This window comes from Opisthocomus hoazin, chromosome 5, assembly GCF_030867145.1.
Source record: "Opisthocomus hoazin isolate bOpiHoa1 chromosome 5, bOpiHoa1.hap1, whole genome shotgun sequence".
NCBI lineage: Eukaryota > Metazoa > Chordata > Aves > Opisthocomiformes > Opisthocomidae > Opisthocomus > Opisthocomus hoazin.
This window is the reverse complement of record NC_134418.1, coordinates 68,274,640-68,297,801: the sequence shown is the minus strand read 5'-3', so window position 1 is coordinate 68,297,801 and position 23,162 is coordinate 68,274,640. Positions and strand designations below refer to the sequence as shown.

The window sequence follows — 23,162 nt, the reverse complement described above, 5'->3', positions numbered from 1 at the left end:
TTTGAACAAAAGTATCCATCGATGATTACTGGCAACACTCCTTGCCTTCTGTCCAAATCTGCAGAGTACATTTACGCTATGATTTAACTTTGTGTATGTTTTTGCAATTTGTCATGTGTCAGAATTTGTTCAACTAAACAACCATGCACTTTAAGATAATAAAACACATGTGGACTCAGTGAAAAGCTACATCACAAATACCGTTGTTCTGCTATTTTTGTTTTGCATTAAACAACTCTGCTTTTTATCTACTGTTGTTAGTTTTAATTTTGTTTTGTTTATCATTAAGCATCACTGTGAAAGCAGAGATTCCAAAATGCTTTCTTCCATGAATACATCCTTGGGAATACGTAGTCAGCACTTTTACTGTGCCATTGGGCTTCGAAAGGCTTTACCTGGAGATTATTTAGAATACATTACCAGTAACACTGCAGTAATATCTTCGATGTAAAAAAATATGCTTTACTTGCTTTAGGAACAATTCCCATGCCCACACTGCCGTAGTGTTAGGTGAGCGGAATTTGTGATTATCCTTCCTGCTCACATTTAAAAAAGCAATGAAGTAAACAAATGTTCTAACCTCCCATCTACAAATATCAAGTAGCTACAGGATCAAATCTTACAGCTGTAAATAAACAGGAAAAGATCTTCTCTGCAAAATTAGGCTGAATCCATTACGTTTGAAATTAAATGTCTTCTCGGTAGAACTAAACACTATCAAACTCGCTCTGCTTTGCCAGCTTGAGCTTTAATCAAGCTTGAGCACAGACGGATGCTGGAATTGCTGTAATTTTTTTTCCATACATTTTGAGTTTTGCTAACAGATACAAAAACAACTCCAAGTGAAACGTGTGATACAGGCTGAACTGTTGAACTACCTCCTCGGCCTTTTCAAGAACTCAGTGCTTCAGAAAGGATGAGCACAGGGCAGAACAGCAGAGAAAAATTTACTACCATACTCAAGCCTAAAAAAGGAAAGTCCTCAAACCCACAAGTTTTTACGACAAATTATGAAACTTTAAATAAAACATTTTTATTTTAAAATATCATATTCATGACAAATTTCCAGAGACACCCCCTTCTACTTCATGGACTATGTTTTCAAGTTCAAAAGGTAAGGCTGTATTTTCTATGCACATTTAAGGTTATCTAGTGATATTTCCAAAAGAGCCTCTCATCACTTTGGGCATGATAAATTGCTATCTTCCTCCTCTTCGTATTGCACTTTACTACATTGCCTCAAGCTCTTCCCCATCAGCATATCACACATAGTATTTTATTGGTTTTGGAAACCCAACTAGGTGACAAAGGCATGTGAGTTTTCAAAGAAAAAGTGGCTTCACTCTAGTGTAACATATTGGCTACAGTTCACTCCTTTCCATAAGTAGAAGAAATGCTGAAGATGAGCTGACCAGCAGTAAGTCTACACCCTGAGGTTGAGCACTAATGCAGCAGTCTTAGACCTAGAGTCTGTTCCCAACTCTGCCTGTGATCCTAATTTCAGGTAATTTCATTTCTATGGACCTTAGTTTTACATTTATTGTTTCAACATGGAGAGCATGGTGGAAGTGGAAGAGGAAGCAGATATGAAGAAGGCATCATGAAGCCAGTCTTCACATGCCTGGGTTGGACGTGAGCGGCTATTACAGCACATCCGAACACACTTCTCTCCGTGAGGATTCGGTTTAGTGTGAAATATATACAATCATGTTTTGCTGTTACTGGGCAGGCAGTGCATGAAACAGGACCAATATTGCAAATAGTTTCAAAGATTACAACAATAAATATCTCTATAGGAATGAAGTGGGGAACAAGTGAACTTTACTCATTAAAAGAGGAAAGGGACAGAATTACTATAAGACAGTTGGAGTGACCAGTTTCAGTATTTTCAGAGTCTCCTACCTAGTTGTTCTTTCTTGCACTGATGCCTTTTATTTTGTTTTGAGGGCATTTAAAGATTTCTATAAAGTGACTCTCTTAAAGATCTACATTTGCTTTTTATGCTAGTTGCTTCTCTGCTTGTTTCATTCACTGATGTTTCTTAAAAGTACTGTTTCAGTAATAGCAGTTGCTGCTAATATTCAGCACACTTAGAGGCTTATGTTGAACAGCTGGACTTTGGATTTTCTTATATTTAGAGTACCTGGGTTTGTTTTCAAACACGGTATTATGGTTTTTAAAACAAGCAGGTTTTCTTCCTTTTCTTCTGCATCAGTGTTGTCCTTTCCATCAGAGAAAGAACTGTCCATGAAAAATTTTTGCTTTGTGTTTCCTTATGTTATAATACTGGTTTGTATGTAAGATATCTGCAAGTCTTCACTAAAACATTTTTCTGTAGGCTTAAGATAGTGCTTTATCATTCCTGAAGAAATTGTCAGTAAAGCAGTTGCTTTACCTAGCTATGTTTGAGATACATGCATTTAAAAAAAAAAATTAAAAATCTGAATGCCTTTGAAGGTCTAGACTGATTTTTTTTCCCTCCCCACACTTGTTGGGTTGAATGTTGTAGACTGGCCACCTCAAAGCTCTTATTCAAATTTATGCAAGATGAAAGTGTGGAAGAATTTAGAAGTTGAGCTACTTTATTAGAGTACCTCGTGAATAAGATTAATATTTCCAATGGTACTGCATGAAACAATGGCTACACTGGAATAATTTCATTTTGAATTGCTTTTCTGTTACCAGGAGCAATGACTTGAACTGAAAACTAGTTGTAAATTTAAAAAATGGTTCGAAGGAACCAGATATAACTGCTGGCATAAGGCAAGGCATACTAAAGTAGTCCTGGGAAACTGCAGCAAAAGAAATAGCTGGGTAGTTTCTTTGTCTTGGGAGCTAATCAACGAGGCTTCCTTTCCTGGATTTTAAGCAGGATGAATGCTCACAAAACAGAGCTGTCCCACAAAGATCCCCACACTTACTACAGCATAGGGGTGTTGCAGAAAATCTCGCCAGGACATTCCAATCTCGCCAGGACATTCCATATTCTCAGGCAAGGAAACGACTCTTCCTTTATTCAAAGAACAAAGTTTGACTGTAACACCAGTTTTTGAGAAAAATTTACTGCTGAATATGACCTTAATGTGTTTATACGTGGCACGCATTTCTAAATGAGAATATGGGATCAAGATACGAAAAAAGCACTAACAGCATAGTTTTCCCAGTAAGTCAATACAATGACTCTGAGGCTAACCCATTCTTGAAAAAGCTGCAGGTCCATTAGATGGGATTAGAATTAAAATTGACTTTCATATGGAGTATGACACTGAAAATTGATAGGCATAAAGATACTGCACATATGTACAAAAATCAGCTTTGCATATATACAGTGAGAACTGCTATTTTCAAAATCTCATTGACTTTGCTGAGAACACTTATGAAAAATATCTTCACCATATTTTGTTTGAAATGTCTTTCAGAAAATTTCCTAATTTCTTTTGGTATATATAGCTTGGAAGTTTCACTTCATATTTTAATTTCTTTTTTTCTTTGCCTCCCTCCCGCAGCTCTGATGGTAGCGTGCCTGGCTGGGACAGGCAGACTGTTCACCTGCTTGGCTCCAGGGAACTGGAGGCAGCGTGCGAGGCAGGGCATCATGCATCTGGCTGCCCTCCATGGCTACAGGCAAGCTACTACGGAGTAGGAAGTCTCATTTCCCCATCTGCCATGGATCAACTGTTCTGGAGAGTAACTCTGAAGCTATCCAGGCTGTTAGTAAGCTGACAATACCAGTAAATAAAATGTACTAGGGCTGATTTTCTCTCCCTGTAGTCATAGTTCACAACCAAATGGCTAAGCTCTTTTCTCACAAAATATGGGGGAGGTCGTTCCCAGGCTACCCCAGGTCTGTGCCACCCTCTGAGCTGTGTCCAGACTCTGCGTGAGAGATGCTGCTCAGCACAGACTAAAGCTGTGCCGGGGCTATGCCCACAAATCCGCAGCATGGACAGGCAAAGCCAGTGCAAAGCCCATGCTGTTGCCCCACTCAGCCTGCAGCTGGGGTAAAGCCTACGAACCAAGTCAAGTTCTCAGCTATGATTCGGTGGGGCTGGGAGTGACAAGGTTCCCAACAGCCAGCAGCAGTGGCCTGACAATGTGTATTCCCTCAGACTCTGACATCTCCAAACCCCGAAGCCTAGGAGGGGTACAGCTTGCACAGCACACTCCTACAGTTATGTTTTTTTCTCCGGAGTTAGGTCATAACAGATTTCTGAAAAATCTTGAAAATTCTTCTAAATTACATTTCCCAAACAACTTTAAAAGTCACATTAAGCTTAATATAACTCTGTTAGTGCCTATGTCTACCTTTCCTCAGCAAAGGTCTTTGCTAGATCATGTACATCCATACGTACACAACAAAATGACACATGCAAACAAGTGCAAAACAAGCATAAAATTGGACAAACTGGCCAAACACCTGCTGTGTGCTCTGCAAAACATCTAACTTTCCTGTTCCTAACAGTCCACATCTCTCTATGCAGTGTGAGCAGTGCAGGAGCTTCAGGTGCTAGACACAAAGAAAAGTCTCAGCCACGTACCACAGTTGTCTTCATCAGCCTGGTTCCCGCAGTCATCCTCACCATTACAGTGAAGCTGCTGGGGCAAACACTTTGTGATGTTGCCACACGGAAAGTAGCCCAGGGGGCACCTGACCCCAACTCCATAAATGTGATCTTCCAAAGAGTCACGGATGACTAAACAGAAAAAAAAAGAATATGCTTACTTTAAGACATTGTCTGGATGTTTAAAGATCGTTGAGATTATGCTTTTATAAACATTCATTTACATATGAATGTGAATATCGAATGATAAATTCATATTAGTTCATTTGACATGCAATTACAATAGTGTATTAAGCACCTGTAACTTGGCGAGAAAAATTTGTATCGTCAGCTAATTAAAATATGCCTTGACATAAAGCAACCAGGTAATTCCTCCCCACACATCCTAGGAATAAGATGAAAGTGTTAATTATACAAGACAAACGACCTAAGGCTACTATTTAAAAGGATTTTTTGGCTTTTCACTAAAAATTAATTTATTATAGCAATATAACAGATAAGCTATGCAGATATGGATTATATTAATTTGTGCTGAAATTTTAGACCCAGATAGATAAGTCTTCTTTATATAAAGTCAGAAATATGTATTTTTAAATGTATTCTAATTTTAAAGCAATTACTAGATGTAAACTGATCAAGGATCAAAGAACAAGGAAAGTAAGATCAAATCTGTGACGTCGTTTTGCTGAAGAATGAGTAAGACGACATAAAGGTGCCATTATGAATTCTTTAGAAGAGTTCTCATCCTGGTTCAAAAAATTTGGAGATACTGGTCAGAACTTATTAGTCTGAAGTTCAGACATACAGATGCTGTTCTGTGTAGCCCATGCTTTATAGGAAGTAATTTCACAGAGGACAGGGACTTCATTCAAGCAGCGCTGATGGGATAGAAGGGTGCTGATGAGGGACAGCCAGGACAGCTGGAAGACTCTACCCATTCTCTGTTCCTAAGCTCTCTGTGCTACAGCAGCTCCAATTACCCACATCTCTAGATGCACGATGCCTTACCAGTCCCTCCAGTGCACCTGAGGGACAAACTCTGCCGCCACCACTTTTTCCAGGGTAAGCGCAACTGATCTGCTGCTTTTGTAATGGACTGCCGGGTGCCAACTCAGACTTCTTGTCATACAAGACCAGCTTCTTCCCAGGAGAATACGATAGAGAGGGTTTTAAATTACTCTAGAATGCAATTTGTTCAGTCTCCAACATATTGAACATGGAGAAAAGCATCATCAGGATAGAACGTTATCTAGTGCTCTTTGTGCTCGCAAAGCTTCAGTAAGCCTACCTAGTAAAGTGCCATTCTGCAAAAGCCTGCTAATTTAATTTTTGAAGATTCTTTTTTTTTTTCAAGTACTATTGCAACCCTGCTCTAAACGGTGACAAACAGGAATATAACTTCCTCATTGTAGCTAGCATTTGACTTAGTGGATACTGTTACAATAAAAAAGATAAAAATTCCAATACAAATTATATATTGAGTTTCATTGCTGTCTTAGAGCACTTGAAATACTCCATACAAACTTCATTAACTGTGATGTGATGCTTGTTGAGATAGTAAACTGCTACTTCTGAAACAGGCAACTGTTTTTTCAGGCCATTTTAATAAGATAAAGTATAAACCTTTTACAAAATTTTCTCAGATTAACAAGGAGTATGCTATTATACAACATCTGATTTTTGTCCTAATTTTTCTCCTGGAGTCGGGGAATCACCTGAAACTGAATGAAGTACTTCAGATTCATAACAAATATCTTCTGGAAGAACTTTCACATGTTAAACACCTGACAGTGTTTACAACTATGGAAAAATTAAATGTAGGAGCAGTATCTGGAGGAAATTGAGAAAAACATTCTGTTATTCCTACACGCACAGAATAATCTTTGCTCTCAGAAGCACCCTGCATAGAAAGTCATATATTCCAGCTAACAATCACCATATGATTCTGAAAAGTTGATTTGCTTTTATCCACAACTCTATAACCCATGCAATTGCTCAAAGAGACTTTTGCCTTCGTTCCTTATCCCTCTTATGTCCAGGTACCAAACATAAGGCTATACTCTAATATTAGGGTGAATTCACACTTGCATATTGTTCATAAACCTCTCTGCTGTTCTCTGCTTGTATTCAGAAGATTGTGTTTCACCTGCTCCACCTAAAAACAAGTAGCAAAAAAATCTCAGCAGGCATAGTGTCAAGCAAACAATATGTGTGATGCTCAATGTCTAAAGTCTCTTGCTGCAAAAGGATAGAAGTCACAGACAATGGAGGCTCCACTCACTGCAGTTATCTGTCACAATATGAGTAAATACTGAAACACCTGGTAAAAGACAACAATATGGAAAATTTAAATGTAAGTGAAAAAACCACCACCGAACAACCCCTTACATTTTGTCAAGACTTTTACCCTACACACTGGAGACATATTCAGACTGAGCAGAACTTTGTCTTTAAAGATGTTGGTCACATAGTTTAAATTTCAAATGGTGTAATTTATCTTGTCACAGTGCCATTCAATGGATTTGCATAGCATTTTCCAGAAATTATTACTAATTAGTCAAATAGTATTAATCCCTGAACTAATTAATGAATTTATTGTCACAGGTTAGAAATCATTCTTTGTGAAAGAGTACGTAATCCCTCACTGTGTTTAATGTTTTGAATCCTCTGTAAATTTATAGCCTTGATGATATCTATTCTGAATCTCTGCATTACTCATTTTGTGCTATGTCGGATTACCCTGTCAAGTTAATATCTGCCTGGGAAAGAAGATAACAAGTCATCAACACTTAACAACTTCATCCTAGTCGAATCACTGAAAGCACTGGTCTTGGTCCATCGACTTGTTAATATCACTTTGTTTATGCAAAAAAAGACAAGTTTGGACCCTGCAGATTGCAGGAGATTTATGAATGGAAAAAACCCACAACCCTCTGAGGAAATATTTGGCAAAGCTGACCAAAGGAGACAGGGGATAAGACAGTAAAATCCGTTGTAAAATGTTAGATAATATTCAAATAATTTTATTCTGGATTAAGGAAATTAAAATGGTGTCTTTTATTTGAAGAAAATGGATAAAGATAGCACTGCAACAACAGCAACAAAAAACCATGCTTCTTATTTTGCAAATACAAACTTTGCTGACACTGGGGTTTATCTTGTTAAGATCTGTCATGCTGTCTTTGTGATGCAGTATTACAGGTGTCGACTTTTCTACCTGTTACTGATTTTCCACTAACAAAAAATTGAACCACTCTTCTAGTATCTTGTTTCACTGTCCATTTTTTAGCAGCCAAACATCCTAGTAGCTCTAAAAAATATTGATTAATGATTATTTCATTGCACCATGTCACTGGCTATTTCACATTGTGTTAAATCAAGGAAAAGAAAAAAATGTTATTTTGTACTCCTTTTATTAGTCTGTAGACTATGTCTCTATTCCATTTGTGTATCAAGCTTCAAAGGTACCTCTACTGTTTTATAAGTTGTCATTTACAGCTCATCCAGGATAGAATATCTGACCTTTGCTTCATACTACAAAGCTAGCATGGTAAAACTTGAGCCCCTCTATAACACAAAAGAAGTACTATAAATCAAATTGAACCCTAATATGGTTTGATTAATATAAATGATTTGTATTTTATGATGAGTAAGTTTGGGCTAATATTGGTATCTTACACAGTCAACAGAAAAAAGTGATGTCCTTCAGACAGATGACAATTGTAGACTGGTAGGTAAAGGGAGACTAAAGAATTCTAACTGGTGTATAAAGAATTTAGGTACAAAGGTATAAACTAGAGAAAAGGTGAAACTCAGGATAGATTTGTTTAGTTCTCAATTATGAAGATGAAAATTATAAATATGTGACAGACTTGATTATGTCAGAAGATTTGCTTTTACAGATACTCTAAAAAAAAAATCTATTCTTTGTATAGTTCATACAGGAAATGATCTCCCGCCTTACGGTGACATAGACATAATTTCACAAACTTCAGCTATACTGTACCAACAAATATTTTTTTTTTCTTGTAGTGATCAGAGTAAATATTAAAATATTTGTAACATTTCTAGAACAAATAGAAAAGAAATAAGCGAACTGGCATCAGTACAAATGGCAAAACCACAAACAAACATCTTTCTGACAAGATGTTTGCCATCTCAATACAAAACAACGTTCTACCCAGTAGTGCATGTTTATGATTCTGCAAATTAAATATTTCTGACTATCATGTGCTTAGGCTCCGCCTCTGTCTCCCAATTCTTCTCATACTTTTAAAAGCAAAACAAGAATCCATGTCATACACCTTTTAAGCTTGTCCAGACCTGCTGCTTTGAGGGACTTTTTGCTAAGGCAGACATCTGTGATCATTCCTCTAGCCTGAAGAAAGTTGACAAGTCTTCTCCTGCTAATCTTTCAAGTGCAAGACTGATTTACCGCTGCTTTCCTATTTTAAAGGAGTAAGCAAGAGTTGGGTTGTCACCTAGTATAAGATGGTAAGGCCCTTTCCTCTGCTGTCTGGTGAAGAATCACTGGGGAAAGAACATAGCAGGCCCTCTTTAAGCTCTCGTAAAATGAAAGCAAAAAAGGGAATGCATTTGGGAAAGCCAAGAACAAGATATTCCCAGGAGAACACAGCTTTCCTTCCAACTAAATTGACTCATGAAGCTCAATGTTTTTGTGCATCCCATGAAAAGTGGCACCAAATTTTGAAAACAGATTGGGTGACAAATGCTTTTTGGGAAGCCAAAGAAGGGACATCTGCACTAGAAGAACATGAACTTAACACAGTTACTTGTAACTTCCCTAAAACAAGTAAATATGACTCCATAATGGGAAAAATACCGTGCTGATTAGACTGCTTCATAAGCAATTGAACTAATGAAAGCAGCATTACTCATCACTTGGTACTTGCTAGTCACACCAGTCTCAACTGTATTGCATATAGGTTTAAATAAGGACAATATCAGGAAAATATTTCTCTATTTTCAAAAATTTGAATTGCTTGAAGACCCAATGTCATGAGTCTAAAATCACTCTCAAATTCCATCAATCAAATAAGCTAACATGTTTTTCTTCACTTTGAGTAAGTTCTCAGTTTAAGAGTACTAGGGCTGAGGAAATCCAACTATTTTTAAAAAGGAGTCCTTCCATGAAAAGGACCAAGGAATGACCATGGTACTGAAGAATCCACCCTGTACTTACCATGATGAAAAGTTATTTTACCTGCAAAAGCCAAAGTTTTTCAGAGACCAATGCAATTTATCAACTAGTAGGAAATTTCCCACCCTCCTATAACCTATTTTAGCTGCTGTACTTCTAGACACAAAGGGAAATGGGCTAGAGCAAGAGAAGATTGAAAATTTTCATTTGAAATGCTTGTTTTGAAACAGAATGTTTTCTTCAACTAAAACAAAAACCAAGAGTCAATAAAGAAAACATTAAAGTTGAAATCGATTTTGCCCATCATTTTTGTGCTAGCCTGGATACTTCAAGATGACCATAGACTAAAAAATTCCTCTTCTTCTGCTGAAAGCTATTTGAAGGGCATGTGAACTGACTTGGAGGGACATTTAGTGAAATACAGACGAGGAGAACTCACAGGCCTGTAATCTTTATTTTCAAAGATAAATCATCAGAATAAGTCTAGAAAACAAGTTTCACTTATGAATTCCTTTAACTTAAATGATAGTTAATTAATAATTGACAAAGAATAGCAGTGGCAGTGGTTGACCAACGCTGATCAGAAGCATTTGAATCACCAAATGGCAGAAAAAAAAAGATAGGACAACTTAAAAAGATATTATTTTTTAAAAAAATAATTTGTCTGAATTTGTCCATTACAATAATACCTAGAAGTGAATGATATTTCATTCAGTCTTATGTTAATTTTCCTGGGTTTGTTCTCAACTATTGAGATTCTTCCTACTAAAAAAACAAATTTTTGAGCATTTTATGATAAACTAGGATGAATTTAGTCCAGTGTATTTCAGGATAGACCAATGAAGTTAACTTCAGTATGCTTTACTTATTACAGCTTTATTAGTGGGAATGCTTTTTTTTCCCCCCCTCAGCATGTAATTTTATAAAGACTTTCCTAACCTGATATTTCTTTTAGAAATGCTTTCTAGTGATTTCTGTGAATATGTAATGAGATTTCCTTACTATTAAAACTATTCTTATTAACATTTAAAAACTGTTCATAAGTAACATACTGAAAATAGATTCTGGTTTCACACAAGAATAAAAAACAGTTTATGCACTTGAATTTTAATGCTGTTAATGTACGCATTTGGAGTGTTCCCCTTGTGCAAAACTTGTAGACCAAAATAGACCTTGCTTTAGTGGTGACAGATGCTTTAGCATTAGTCCTTGAGGCAAAGCATCAGTGACTTAACAGATTTAAACATCTGTACAGGATCCCCATGAGAGTTTAATTAAACTGTTACCACTACATTGCCTTCTCTGTGATTTGCTCCTCTTCTCCTTTGCTAACTGTTTAGTTCTGATGTCTACAGCATTTACTAAATATCTGTACAGCATATAAATGATGTTTGTCATTTTACATTTTATTCGGTACAAGTGACACATTGCTGTTTATTCAGAATGCCAAATAGTTGCAACAGCTGCATTTCTAAAACACTAGCAACTTTTATATTTTGGCTGCTACTTTTGCAACCAGATTTACATATTGAGTTTTATTGCATTACATTTATCTTTAGTAGACCATATTAGATGTCATTGTAGGAATATGTAGTATTTGAACTACACACCTAAGTTGAAGACTGAGTATATCAAATGTTTGTTTTCATTAAACACAGTACAGTGCAAAGGATTTTAATATAAAAGATACATGTATCACAACTGCCTATATTGCATGCCAATCTGGTCGTTATCTTGAATTTTAATTTCATATAGTACCTTTATGTCCTACTGTGGGTTTCACAGCACTTTCATTTCAGAAGCATTTTCCAAAGCAGAAGATTCGTAGTATCTTTCAGACAATACAGACTCTAATCTCATAAAAACTTTACTGAAGTTAGTTATCAGATAATTCAGTCTAATTAATCCAGCTATAGTACTGGAAGATCCTCTGTGTATAACTGCCAGATAAATCTGCTCCAGCGCCAGAAACTATCAGTAGAGTAATTCAGACTGATCACATGGCACCTTGCCAGAGGATTTGGCTTTTATACCTTTTATTAATTTGTCTTTTTGTTCTGCTTATACAGAACTTAGAATAAAAAGGTTCTAATGTACAGAAAGAGCTGAAAGACTATCTAAAAAAGCCCCAAAATGAAGTATGAGGAATTTTATCCAGAAACTCTAATTTTTTAGGGCATTCCCAGAGGATGAGGGTTCAGCACAATGTGTAATAAAGACACATATTAATGAGCAGAGCCAAACCTTACTTGCTCCCCTTCCCCTTTTCTTGCTCTCCCCAAATACACAGAATTTAAATGATGTCTGACTATTATTTCTATTTAGAAGCAAGTTCTCTCTCCATATTCTGACATGATTTCCAACAGAAAATACATTAAGATAGACTTTCCTTTATCCTAGTGTTGTTTTAGGTTGATGTAACTCCTTTGATTTCACTAATTTCTTTTTCACACTGGTGCAATATCAAGTCTAAAGCTCGACACATGAAACCCTAGTGTTTTGTTTGGGTGGCATTAGATATAGAACAAAAATGAAGGCACCAATGCAAATGTGTTAAATACATTGTGCTGGTCAGTACCATCCCACCTGAAAGGCCCAGAAGAGGCTATGGTTCGCCACCAAAACCAGGGAAAGCTCCCTTCCCAAGAGGGAAGGGATTCTTCCTCCAACCACTGAGCAGTGCGCTTGGGCTGGCTCTTTGAGCACCAAAGACAAGAGAAATCTGTTATAATAAAAATTTCTTTCCCTCCTTTGAAACACCACGTTTGTAAGAGTTAATACTTTAAAGGCATGTACAAAAGGAAAAAAAAAAAAAAAAAATCTCTGAAGCTTCACACCAGGAATGGTATTTCTGATGGTTTGTAATCCCAGAGAAAAATGTTTAAAATGTTTCTTCTTTCGCAGCATTTGCTGTGTATCTTACATTTTTTTTTTCCTGTCTCATAGCACGCTTAGTAGAAAGATAATGAAGGTGTTTTGTTTTCTTTTTTTGAATCTGGGCAATCAAATAATTTAAAATGTACTTTAGTTTAGAGAATCAAGAACAGCTGGTTATCGATAAATTAGTGTCCCTCAAGCAACAGTCATTCATCTCAGCTGGATAACCAGCATTCTGAATTTAAATGCATAATGATAGTGATGAGAGATTACTGTAAAGAAGTTCGCTTCAGACATGTTGCTTTGCACAAGTCAACCATAGCCATATGTAAAGTAAGCAAAAGTGAAACACTGATTACCTAAAACTAAGCAAATTAACAAATAACAGACATTTGTAATATGTCTCTTCAGTTTCATAAAGAAAAGGCAGATTTAAGTGACCTTTCATGACGCAATACCATATACAGGAGAGGAATTTGTGCACATGTGCATTCATGCACGGAAGTAAAAAGAAATTCAGGAGATGAAGCAGAAAGTATTTGTAGCAAAGGCCTAAGCAAAAGCTGCAGTGAAAAAGGGAATAAAATTAAAACGGCAACGAACAGGAAAATTACTTGCTGATATTCTAACTGTATGGTGTTCCGAGAATACATTATTTGTAAATGAGCAGACTGGCAAGGAACTACGTGACTAGCATTAACTTCTTGCAGCAGAAAGCAATCCAAAAGATCATAACAGATTGCCTAACTTTTCTTAGGTCAAAAAGGGCAAAACTGTCTTCCTTTTTTTCTCCACCCTCCACTCCCCACACCCCCAAAATTGCGTGACTTAGATGTAACTTCTTTCATCTCCAACTTTGGTATGCTCTTGTGATGGGAAGGAAAAAAAAAAAAGAAAAAGACTTGTAGAATGAACATCTCACAGAGTTGCCAGTAAAATAGATTTGAGAAAGCCAGCCTGACCACAGGCTGAGGAAAGGAATCTGAAGAGGGGTAGGGGGAGATTTTATTTTCTTTTTCTCAATCTTTTTTTGCTCTTTATGCTACAAGGTCATTTGAACTAAGCAAGCTGCACCTCAGCCACAATATTTATCGTCTTCTCCTCAGTACCATAATCCTAAATAAATCTTTGCGAAATACTCTCAGGTAAGCTTTTTCTATCTAGGATCCCGAGAGAGAAGTGGAAAAAAGAGTTTTGGGAGCCTTACAGAAAATATTTAGAATATGAAACATAATCTGTTTTTTCATTCATCATGCCTTTAATAAAGGCTAAAAAGATTTTAATGATAGTTCTTACAATGGAACTAAGCCAGCATAACTTAAAATGAGGCTCTGAAGCATACTGAAGAGTAATTTTGTAACAATAAAAATATATTATTTCTTGGTGAGCCTAAGACAGGATTATCTGATACATTTTATTTATTCACATATTTTTAACAGCCATTTATAACTATTAAGAATTTAAATTTAATATAGAACTACAAGTTCAGATTTGGGAGGTTGCTGTGCCCTATAAATCTATTATAAAAATGGAATCCTTTGTTCTGTTTTGAAGTAAAATAAATTGAAAGTATTTTAGAGAGTTCACGGGACTATTTTGTGAAAAATCAATTTGCTGACACTGTGCTTAAACAAATGCATTATTATTGGATTCCAACTCAAGAATATTTGGTACAATTTAAAAATCACAAGTTTTCCAATCTGTGCTATATTTTACTATGAGTAAACATAACTCACTGCTATAAATTGTGACATTCCAGTTAAAGTGCCATAAAACAGAAATTATCCCAAGCTAATAGGATTTCTGACTTTCTTAAAGTAAATAAAGTTAGCTGGTTGAACCGTGATCAGAGACATCTGGATTATTTCTTCTTTTGCAGGTTATACAAAAATGTGCATGCAGGCTAAGATTTATAGATTTTAAGATTAAAACTTTTAGATTTTATACAATTATTAATGTACATAAAGAAATGTTGCATTAGCAGCATATAGGTGTAAGTTATCTGGATATCAATTATTCCCAACCAAGTTAGAAAAGATAACATGAGACTACATTCAGAAATTTGTCTCCATTTTAAATACAGTTTGGCTAAACAATACATTTGCATGGATTACGGAAGGATTTTGCCTCCACTTAGGCTATAGCTTCTCCTTCACTTCCTTTTGACGCCGGTCCAGATAAATCAACACGTGATGATGCCCACTCCTGACACTGAGTGCTTTCTCATTGTCAGCACAATCAAAACCATGTTCTGTGAAACACAGCTTCAACGAGAGTCGCGCGCTCACGATCCAGCTCTAGCGTGGCACAGGAGGCAGGACACAGGGCCAGGAGGAGGAGCGGTTCGCCCCAGCAGTGATCTGATGTGTCACCATGGTCCTGCAACGCCTTTCTGCCAGGTCTCCGTCCACCCCAGCTCTGACTCGCCGACTCAGACAGTGGGCTTCTCGGGGCAAGGCATGCAGAAGAGTGCCTAGAAAAATGCAGCCCTGGTCTCAGCAGGGGTCATAAAAGACTGTTGTAATAGCCACACCACGACATTAGAAAGGGCACGGAGAAGAAAGAGTACTGGTACACAGCTGTCTGTTACTGGACGTCACGTTCTGACTACATTTTTTTTTTTGTTTTGACGGGTTGAATAAGGCAATTATATCAGGATAACATATTTGTAACTTACAAGATCATATCCCAATGCCCAGTTATCCTGCAACTGATTAGAAAATTAAATCCTTCGTAACTTGGTATTATTTAAAAATATCTCTTAAATTCTCCAAAACTGTATATCCATAGATACAAAAGCTATTTCTCTGGGCAAGAAACCAATATGGTTAAAAGATGATGTGAAAGCAGTGAATATGTAAATGAAAGATTTTAAAAAGAAATGAAAATAAAAATCAAATACTGATAAACTCTAAAAACATGTAGGTAGACATGCTAAAGAAATAATCAGAACTTCTTTAAAAATAACTTTTTTTTCTAAAATATATTAGGAAAAAGAACCACCTCACGTGAAATTTAAGTCTTAGGAGTGTAGAAAAGCCCAGCTATTCAGCACCCATTTCTGGTAGGTATTTGGAAGAAAGAAAGTTGTTGTATCCTTTCTGCTTGATGCTGAAAATCTCTACTGAAGATAAAGCAGCATTTCTAAATAAAAATATTTTCAAATCAGCCATAGGAGGAATTTGAAAGGAACTATACGAGAAACACTTTGAAACTAATGTTATTATACAACAAGGCTTGAAATATGAAGGAAATACCAAAAGAACTAGAAGCTTGCAGTGTTATATGAATACTAAAAAAGGATGAAAGTTTCTGAAAAATTAGTGTCTATATTTCCTAATAACAGTTAATTCACATGTCTTCACACGGAATTGGAGACCAAGAAATGATGGCAGAAAGTGTACTTTCCTGGTAGACAGGCTTTCTTGAACAAACCTCTAAAAATGCAGATCATCTTTGTCAACTGAATTATTAACTCCTTCAGACTAATCAAGGCAGTTGACCTGCAATTACATGGCTATTAAATTCATTATCCTAGTCCCTTTTTTCCCTCCCATACAGTGCAAAATTTGGCTTTAACTATGTTGTGGCCAGATTTTAAGTTCCAAGAAAAGATGCTGCTCTTAGTAGCTGATTCTGAAGAGGAGCTGGTCTACTGCTCTCTCACCTATTTTTAGCCTTATTTTTTTAATTGCAATGGGAAAACAAAGTAAACAGAAATGTATGTATATTTCTATGTAAAAACAAGAACAATTAAATCCTTCTAAGCGCTGTGCCTTTTTCCCCAAATTCAGCACAGCACTGGCAATTAAGTCTGTAATGGAAGAAAAACTCTTCTGCCAGGTCAAGCAAGTGCTTTCATTTTCTCTGCAGAATAGAGGAGAAAGAAAAAAAAAAAATCACCTGCTTTGACAGGCCTATGCACATCTTCAAGTCTCAGTCTGGCTCTATGGCCTCTGCCATCCTTAGTGCTGTAGCAGCACTTGCTCTCCGCTGGAGGAAACACTTACTTTACTGAGAATAAACATTTTCACAATTTTCACAACAAAAAAAGCCTCAGGATTGCTACAGGGTATGCAGGTGGAACAGAGTGACCTGTGGTATACAGGACTCGATGATTTAACATCCTATCTCGATAAGTTCTATTAAGTGGTCTCTCATGCACAGGTCCCCCAGGATCAGCGTAGCTGCCGCTGGGCTCTTCCTCCCCGCTGTCTGGCCACCGTCTTCCCGTGACGTCAGGTCTACGGGGACAATTTGCCCTCCCGGGCCAGCTCTCCCCAACAGGCCACAGCTGATGTCTCCAGAAACTCTTTCAAATCTGTGTTTTCCCACCAGTCATTCCTCCCTGTATCTGTGTCTTGCCCTGTCATACAAGTCAACTGCATGCTCGATGCCTCACGAGCGTTGAGGACAACACAGCAGGTAGCAAGCATAATGTCATGTATTCGCATAAACAAAGTCTCTTCTGTACATCATACATTGTCTCCTTGTACTGGCTATCACACAATTTCCAAACAGTTTCTTTTCTGCCTGTGGTAGGAACCATGTGCAAACATCAGTTATTAGCAGTGTACATGCCAGTTCTGTCACACAGTTTTGAATTTCATCCATTTCTGCAAATGCACCTCCATATAATACCAAAGGCATTTTGCCTACACTTTGATTAGTCTTCTGATGGATTACTGACATCCTGCTGCTTATTCTGTGGTCTAACCACTTCTAAATTACAATATTACATTCCTCATTAGTTTGGTCATACAGCTACAATAATTAGACTAAATAATTAGTTCTTGAAGTCCTCACAGATTTCTTAGATTACAGTTTAGGATATGGCATTATTGCTCAGATGGGGAGCTGAGACATTAACATATGTACAGCTAATGTTTCTGATAATTTTAGATTCCTACTCTCAGAATCAGCTTCTCAGACTACTTAAAGCACAGCTTTTAGAGATTTCAGTGGCAGCTGCGAAATGAACACTGCCACGTCAGGATTATCAAGCCAAAAAATTAGAAAATCTGCCACATAATTATTATCCACTTATGAAGCATTTAGAGCATCACTGTCTGGGGAAAGGAAAAGGGACAGAAATCAGTCTTCCACACCAGAGTTCAGCTGCCTTCATCACATGGCCATCACTTTGTAATCCCCAGCGTCATTCACATTTTATCTCTATCTTCTACAGCAAACAAATAAGGGGATACACAGGCAGCATAATTCACTGCATGTTTCTGATTCATTCTTTGAATGCAGTACATGAAGCACAAGTTCTCGTGGAGCTGTATCATGTAGAAAATGTAGTATGTGCACATAGGACAATTTAAGACTGCATCCTTCATCTTGATTCCCAAGCACCAAGCTTGCAAAATTAATAATGTTCTTTGATATAGGTAGCATCCTAGAATATTAAAAGAGAAAATCAATTCTCTTCTGATGTTTCAAAACATGACACCCTGCAGCATCACTAGTTCAGAACCTTGAGCTCTCTCGATCTTTGGCAATTTAGAGACTGGGCTGATTCAACAGCATTCATTACCAGCCTCTGAGCAGAGTTGTTACACAGCAGGAGGAGACATTTTGCAAGGAGACAGTAAGCAATAGGACAATCTTGAGCTTCCTTCTGGCTTTGCAGAACAGTGTTCACCCCATCAAGCACAGCTTCTTTTTCTGCTCAGTCTCAACTTTTCCTCATCCTGACTGCTTACCTCACTGCCATCCTTTCTTGACTAATCACTACCTGCTTCCCATCCTGTTGTCTCCTCCTGTCCGCATAGGGTCTAGTTCAGGTCTCACCGTTCTCTGCCTGTGTTCTTCAGACACTCCCTTCTCTCAGAATTCCTTGTCCTTCTCCTTTAATTAATTCATTGCTCCCTGCTGGGTCCCTCTCACACATCCCTTTCCTCAGTAGCGTTGGCCTCCTCCCTCATTTCTCTGCTCCGTTCTCCCACCTTCCTCTCCCTTTAGCCCCTGCTTTCAGCCTTTCCCAATATATTTTCCCCTTCTCTCATTTTCAGACACAACTACGACGACTCCCTGATCCTCTCAGCATCCTACAGCTCCCCACTTTAAACCCCTCATTTCAAAGTCTGGTTTGATGGCCTCAAAGGGTAGGACTCATGGCACCACCAGGAAACACTTGACAAGATTACTGGTAACAGTTCCCGAGATGAGTTTCACACTTGTCTCTAGCATCTAGAAACATCCATCAGAGAAGGTTAATTTTTTTCGCTACTGCAACCAGGCTTGAATAGGCTTATTAGCTCTAATGGGATGGCCTGTCAGAGGACTCTCTCTCAGACATAGTGATTCTGTAGAGGGATACTGCAGAAGCCCTTACTCATTTAAGAAAAGGCATTGCTTAATACGAGATTCCCAGAATCATTCAACATTAGCGAAGTATCAATTTCTCACTTTCTGAAAAATTAAAATGATTTTGGTAAGGCTTTTCTTGTCTTCTTGCTGAAGGTGAAAAAAAGCCCACATTGCCCACAAAATTTCAGAGCAAATGGTTGAAATCTGGTAGAGTTGCTATGAACAGTCAAGACCGGTTTGCGATGTGGGTACCCCTAGCACTGTTAGCTGAGAGGTGCAAGAAGCCTGGCTCATGCAGCAGTTGCAGGCAGACCAGCCTGTGCAGATGACAACAATCTGACTTTCAGAGCTTCCCTGTGTAGACTTTTCACTACCGTCCAACTGACATTAGTGGAAATTTTCCTCAGGAAATCATCTTCATCCCTGATTTTCTGTAAAGATATTATTTTTTGTTGTTGCAGCAGCAAGGTGGGTGTCAGTCTCTTCTCCCAAGCAACAAGCTATAGGACAAGAGGAAATGGCCTCAAGTTACACCAGGAGAGGCCAGCTTCACCAAAAGGGTTGTCAAGCACTGGAACAGGCTGCCCAGGGAAGTGGTGGAGTCACCATCCCTGGAGGTATAGACGTGGTGCTTAGGGACATGGTTTAGTGGTGGACTTGGCAGTGTTAGGTTTATGGTTGGACTCGATCTTAAAGGTCTCTTCCAACCTAAACGATTCTGTGATTCCATACAAGATGCACGTTATTCTTCTAGCCACAGGGAAGCCAGTCAGAATAACACTTAAGTCAAATGAAAGCAAAGAGGAACTAACAAAAAAATATTATTACACAATGATTATTTAAGCTTCTGCAAAGGCTGAAGTAATTGCGCTTTCCTACTTACAAATCTGGAAGGGATCTTAAAATTTGTTACCAACTATGTAAACAAGAGCACTATCCTGCAGAATTATAAACTTGCACTTCTCCAAACTATTTTGGATGGTCTCTTTCCCACGTTTGACAGAAAGCATTTGGTATGAGAGATCTTGGCCTTGAAAACATCTGTCACTTGCATGCAGCACCAGAAGGGCTAACAAGTTTCAGATGGTTTTGAGAAAGATTTCCTTGGCATTTTAAAGGGAGAGTAAGGGAAGAAAAAAAAAAATACACTAGGGGAAGAACAGAAAGAGGAGGGAAGGGGAACTGTAGGTACAAGCAGAAATAGGATCTGAAAACTTCAGGCAGGGGCACAGAGCATACAGGGTTAAAACAGTAACCATCGCAATTGTTTTCCACGAGGAGCCTGCCAAATCCCTCTTGGAATTCACTTTGAATAGTTTTAGATGCTAAGGTTCTTCTGTTTTACTTTGTGATTGATAAACGAATTGTTTAAAAGTCTGTCATTTAGCCAAAGTCCAGGAAGACAAAATAGTGTTTGTCCCCAGAAAACAAATCAAAGTGGCCCTAAAGACTTGAATGTGCACTACAGTGGTTGCAGAGACTACAGTTGATTATTTTACTGAGAGAAGATGCAGCAGCCAGTGCAGCACCAGCCACATGCCCCAGCAATTTGCTAGCTTCGCGGGGCGGGTGAGCCACCCAGGCAGATGTTTGTCCTGGCTACCCATTCAATGCTGCCAGTTCCACAACTGGAGTCTGGAATTTGCTTTTCTTCATGGTACAATTGATGCTCTTGTGCTGGCAAAAGCCACGGTGCTGCTTTGTTTTCAGAGAAACCCTCTACCTGGTATAGTGTATTCCACATGGGAAAGTAACCAGGCAGTTGCTGAGAATTGCAGGTGCATAAAAAGTCATGTACTTTGATTATTTGGATTTTGGAAGGAAAAGTTTCACATAAAGAGATTTAATGAAGAATCTGAAGGCCGATAATAAAATAAGAGAGCTATTGGAGTTATTTGTGTGCCACTTTAGCTGTTGAATGGAAAACTAAGCAGATGTAGATTGAATTGATATGGATGGACCACGCAAGAACAGATATTTATCATTTTACTTTTTAAGAATTAGGAGCATCTGTGAGCTGTAGAAATTAAAAAAAAACACACCAAAACCAAGAACACAACAAAACTCTACAACTGAACTTCTAGCGGTCCATAAGCAAGCCTAATCTCTAAGCACAACTGTACTTACTTCAGGAGCATTTGTTTCAATATCAGCTAGCCTAAAGACTTGAGCAAAGCTTAAATCTACTGCATGGATGAAACCAGCCAACTTGTAGATGAGGTTACAATTCAGATTGCCAGCTAAAACTCTGAAAGGCAGCGAAGCTAGGAACTGTGCTCAGAGATGTTCAGAGAAGTGGCACGAAACAGGAACTCATTTTGGTGCAAAATAGAGCACTGACAGGCAACAGAGACTCCAGGCACGCACGTGCTTTAATCTATCCCTGCACCTCTTCTCTCCAACAAATCTCAACAGGCCATGTGGTTTTCTTACAAGTGGTATAATATGCTATATATTGATGAGCCAGTAAACACCTGAAAAGGTAATGGCCATCAGAACTATAATACTAGAAGGCCTGTAGTCTTTCACAGTCCTCACCTGCTATCCTATTTTGCAGTGCTTTAATATATTTTGAAAGGGTTTGTAAATTCCACAGCTGAAAAGAATTTAACCCAGCAGAAATTATGCCAGTAATGGTTTGCACATCTTGCATGAATGTTTGAATATTTTATTGCTTTGATATAGAAAGCAGTGATGTGAAAGGCTTAATTTGTTTGAAATCTTTAGGTTTTGTTCTGCGTACCTTCACGTACTACCTTTAAATATTGGATTATTGCTCGTGGATAACACGAATGCATATGAAGCTCACAGGCTTGATAAGATCTCATTATCATAGCCATAGCCTACTTAGTTCCAAATACAGTAAGACTGCTGTTTTTTCACGCTTGCAGCTTGCATATTAGGTATTCCTCCAAACATGATATAAACAGCTTAGAGTTCTTCCACGGATTTAACTAAGCTTTGCAACTGTAAAAATAGGTGTAAGTGGAGGTCTGTTTCCCAAACTCCTCGTGTGGGCAATACAAATCCCTTACAAATCTTACATTAAGCAGCACAGTATGCACACGCAAAACCCAAAAAGTTTAATTTAAAAGCAGAGAGAGAGCAAGCTATTGTTCAATACAGAAGATGACGACAGAATTCAACCTTCTGCTCCTGTTAGTTTGATAAAATAGTTGATATTGCAAAAGGTAGTGATTTCATCTACAAAAATCAATAAGACATTACTTTAGTATTAAAATGCAATAAAAATATATTTTAATACAAAAGTTACAAGTAAAGAAAATGATAATCATTAGGAAATCCAAGATACAGATCAGTATCAACGGCTTCACAGGGACAGCTTTACCCAAGTCAAAAGCAGCACTTACGAACAGGGTACTCTACTTAAATGAAGAAAACATTACTAAAGTAAGCAGAAGGTCAGGTATAACTCCCACCACACTGAAGGGATTTACATCTGAAGGAAAACTTAAATTTAATTCAGTCTCCATCTTATGTTCTACTACCGATCATGCTGAATCAGACAGTAAAAATTCCTCTTATCTGAACACAATCTACTTTTTAAGAAATATCAACTCCAGTAGCACTGCACAGTATCACTACAAACTACAGAACTGAGTCTAAAATGTGGGTTTCAAGGCATATGAAATGAGTCAGTTCTATATGTATCTTCATTAAATATTTACAGCAAGTATTTATGCTATGGTTAAACTCTTTCTTATTTTTTAATTTCAGCTTGTAACTATTAGTAGTAACTCTCAAAGCATTAAATATAAAAATATTTTCTCCTTACATGTAACCAGTAACCTTGAGAGACTGCATTATATTTCAATTCTATCAAAGAATAATTGCTGTGAAGAACAGTAAAATAACACTCAGATAGCATAGTTTTTTTAAAAATCCACTGCTGAAGTGCAATGTTCAAAACAAGAACAAGAGAAAAAGCCAGCTACACTTACCCTTGGTACCAATAAGCAAGAACATATAGAAGCAGCAGTCGGATGTCATATCTGTCCTTCAGCAATTCAATTAATAAAGTCAATGAACGTTGTCCCTTAAATTGCGCACCAGCCAGTGCGCTGCTCGTACGCTCTGCTTGCGACAGCCTTCAGCAGTGCATGAAGCAAGCTCCCCTCTCTCCCCTGCCTTCCTCCCTTACTCTCCCCTGCTCTAGTCTCCCTCTCTGGCACACACACAAGAAAGTTTCCAGGATCACACCGGCTCCTCAGGCTCTCCCTTGCAGG

At 37.8% G+C, this 23,162-nt stretch overlaps 1 protein-coding gene across 1 annotated transcript in view; it reads right to left on the bottom strand.

The window, feature by feature from the left end:
• RXFP1 (relaxin family peptide receptor 1) overlaps positions 1-22,934 on the bottom strand; it is a 50,129-nt gene extending 27,195 nt beyond the window's left edge. Inside the window, exons 1-2 of the mRNA XM_075421631.1 lie at positions 22,878-22,934; positions 4,539-4,694 (exon numbers count right to left, since the gene is read on the bottom strand). Of these exons, the coding sequence (XP_075277746.1) occupies positions 4,539-4,694; positions 22,878-22,926 (205 nt within the window). The 5' untranslated portion in view covers positions 22,927-22,934. The remainder of the gene's footprint in view (positions 1-4,538; positions 4,695-22,877) is intronic.
• Between the last annotated feature and the right edge of the window lie 228 nt (positions 22,935-23,162).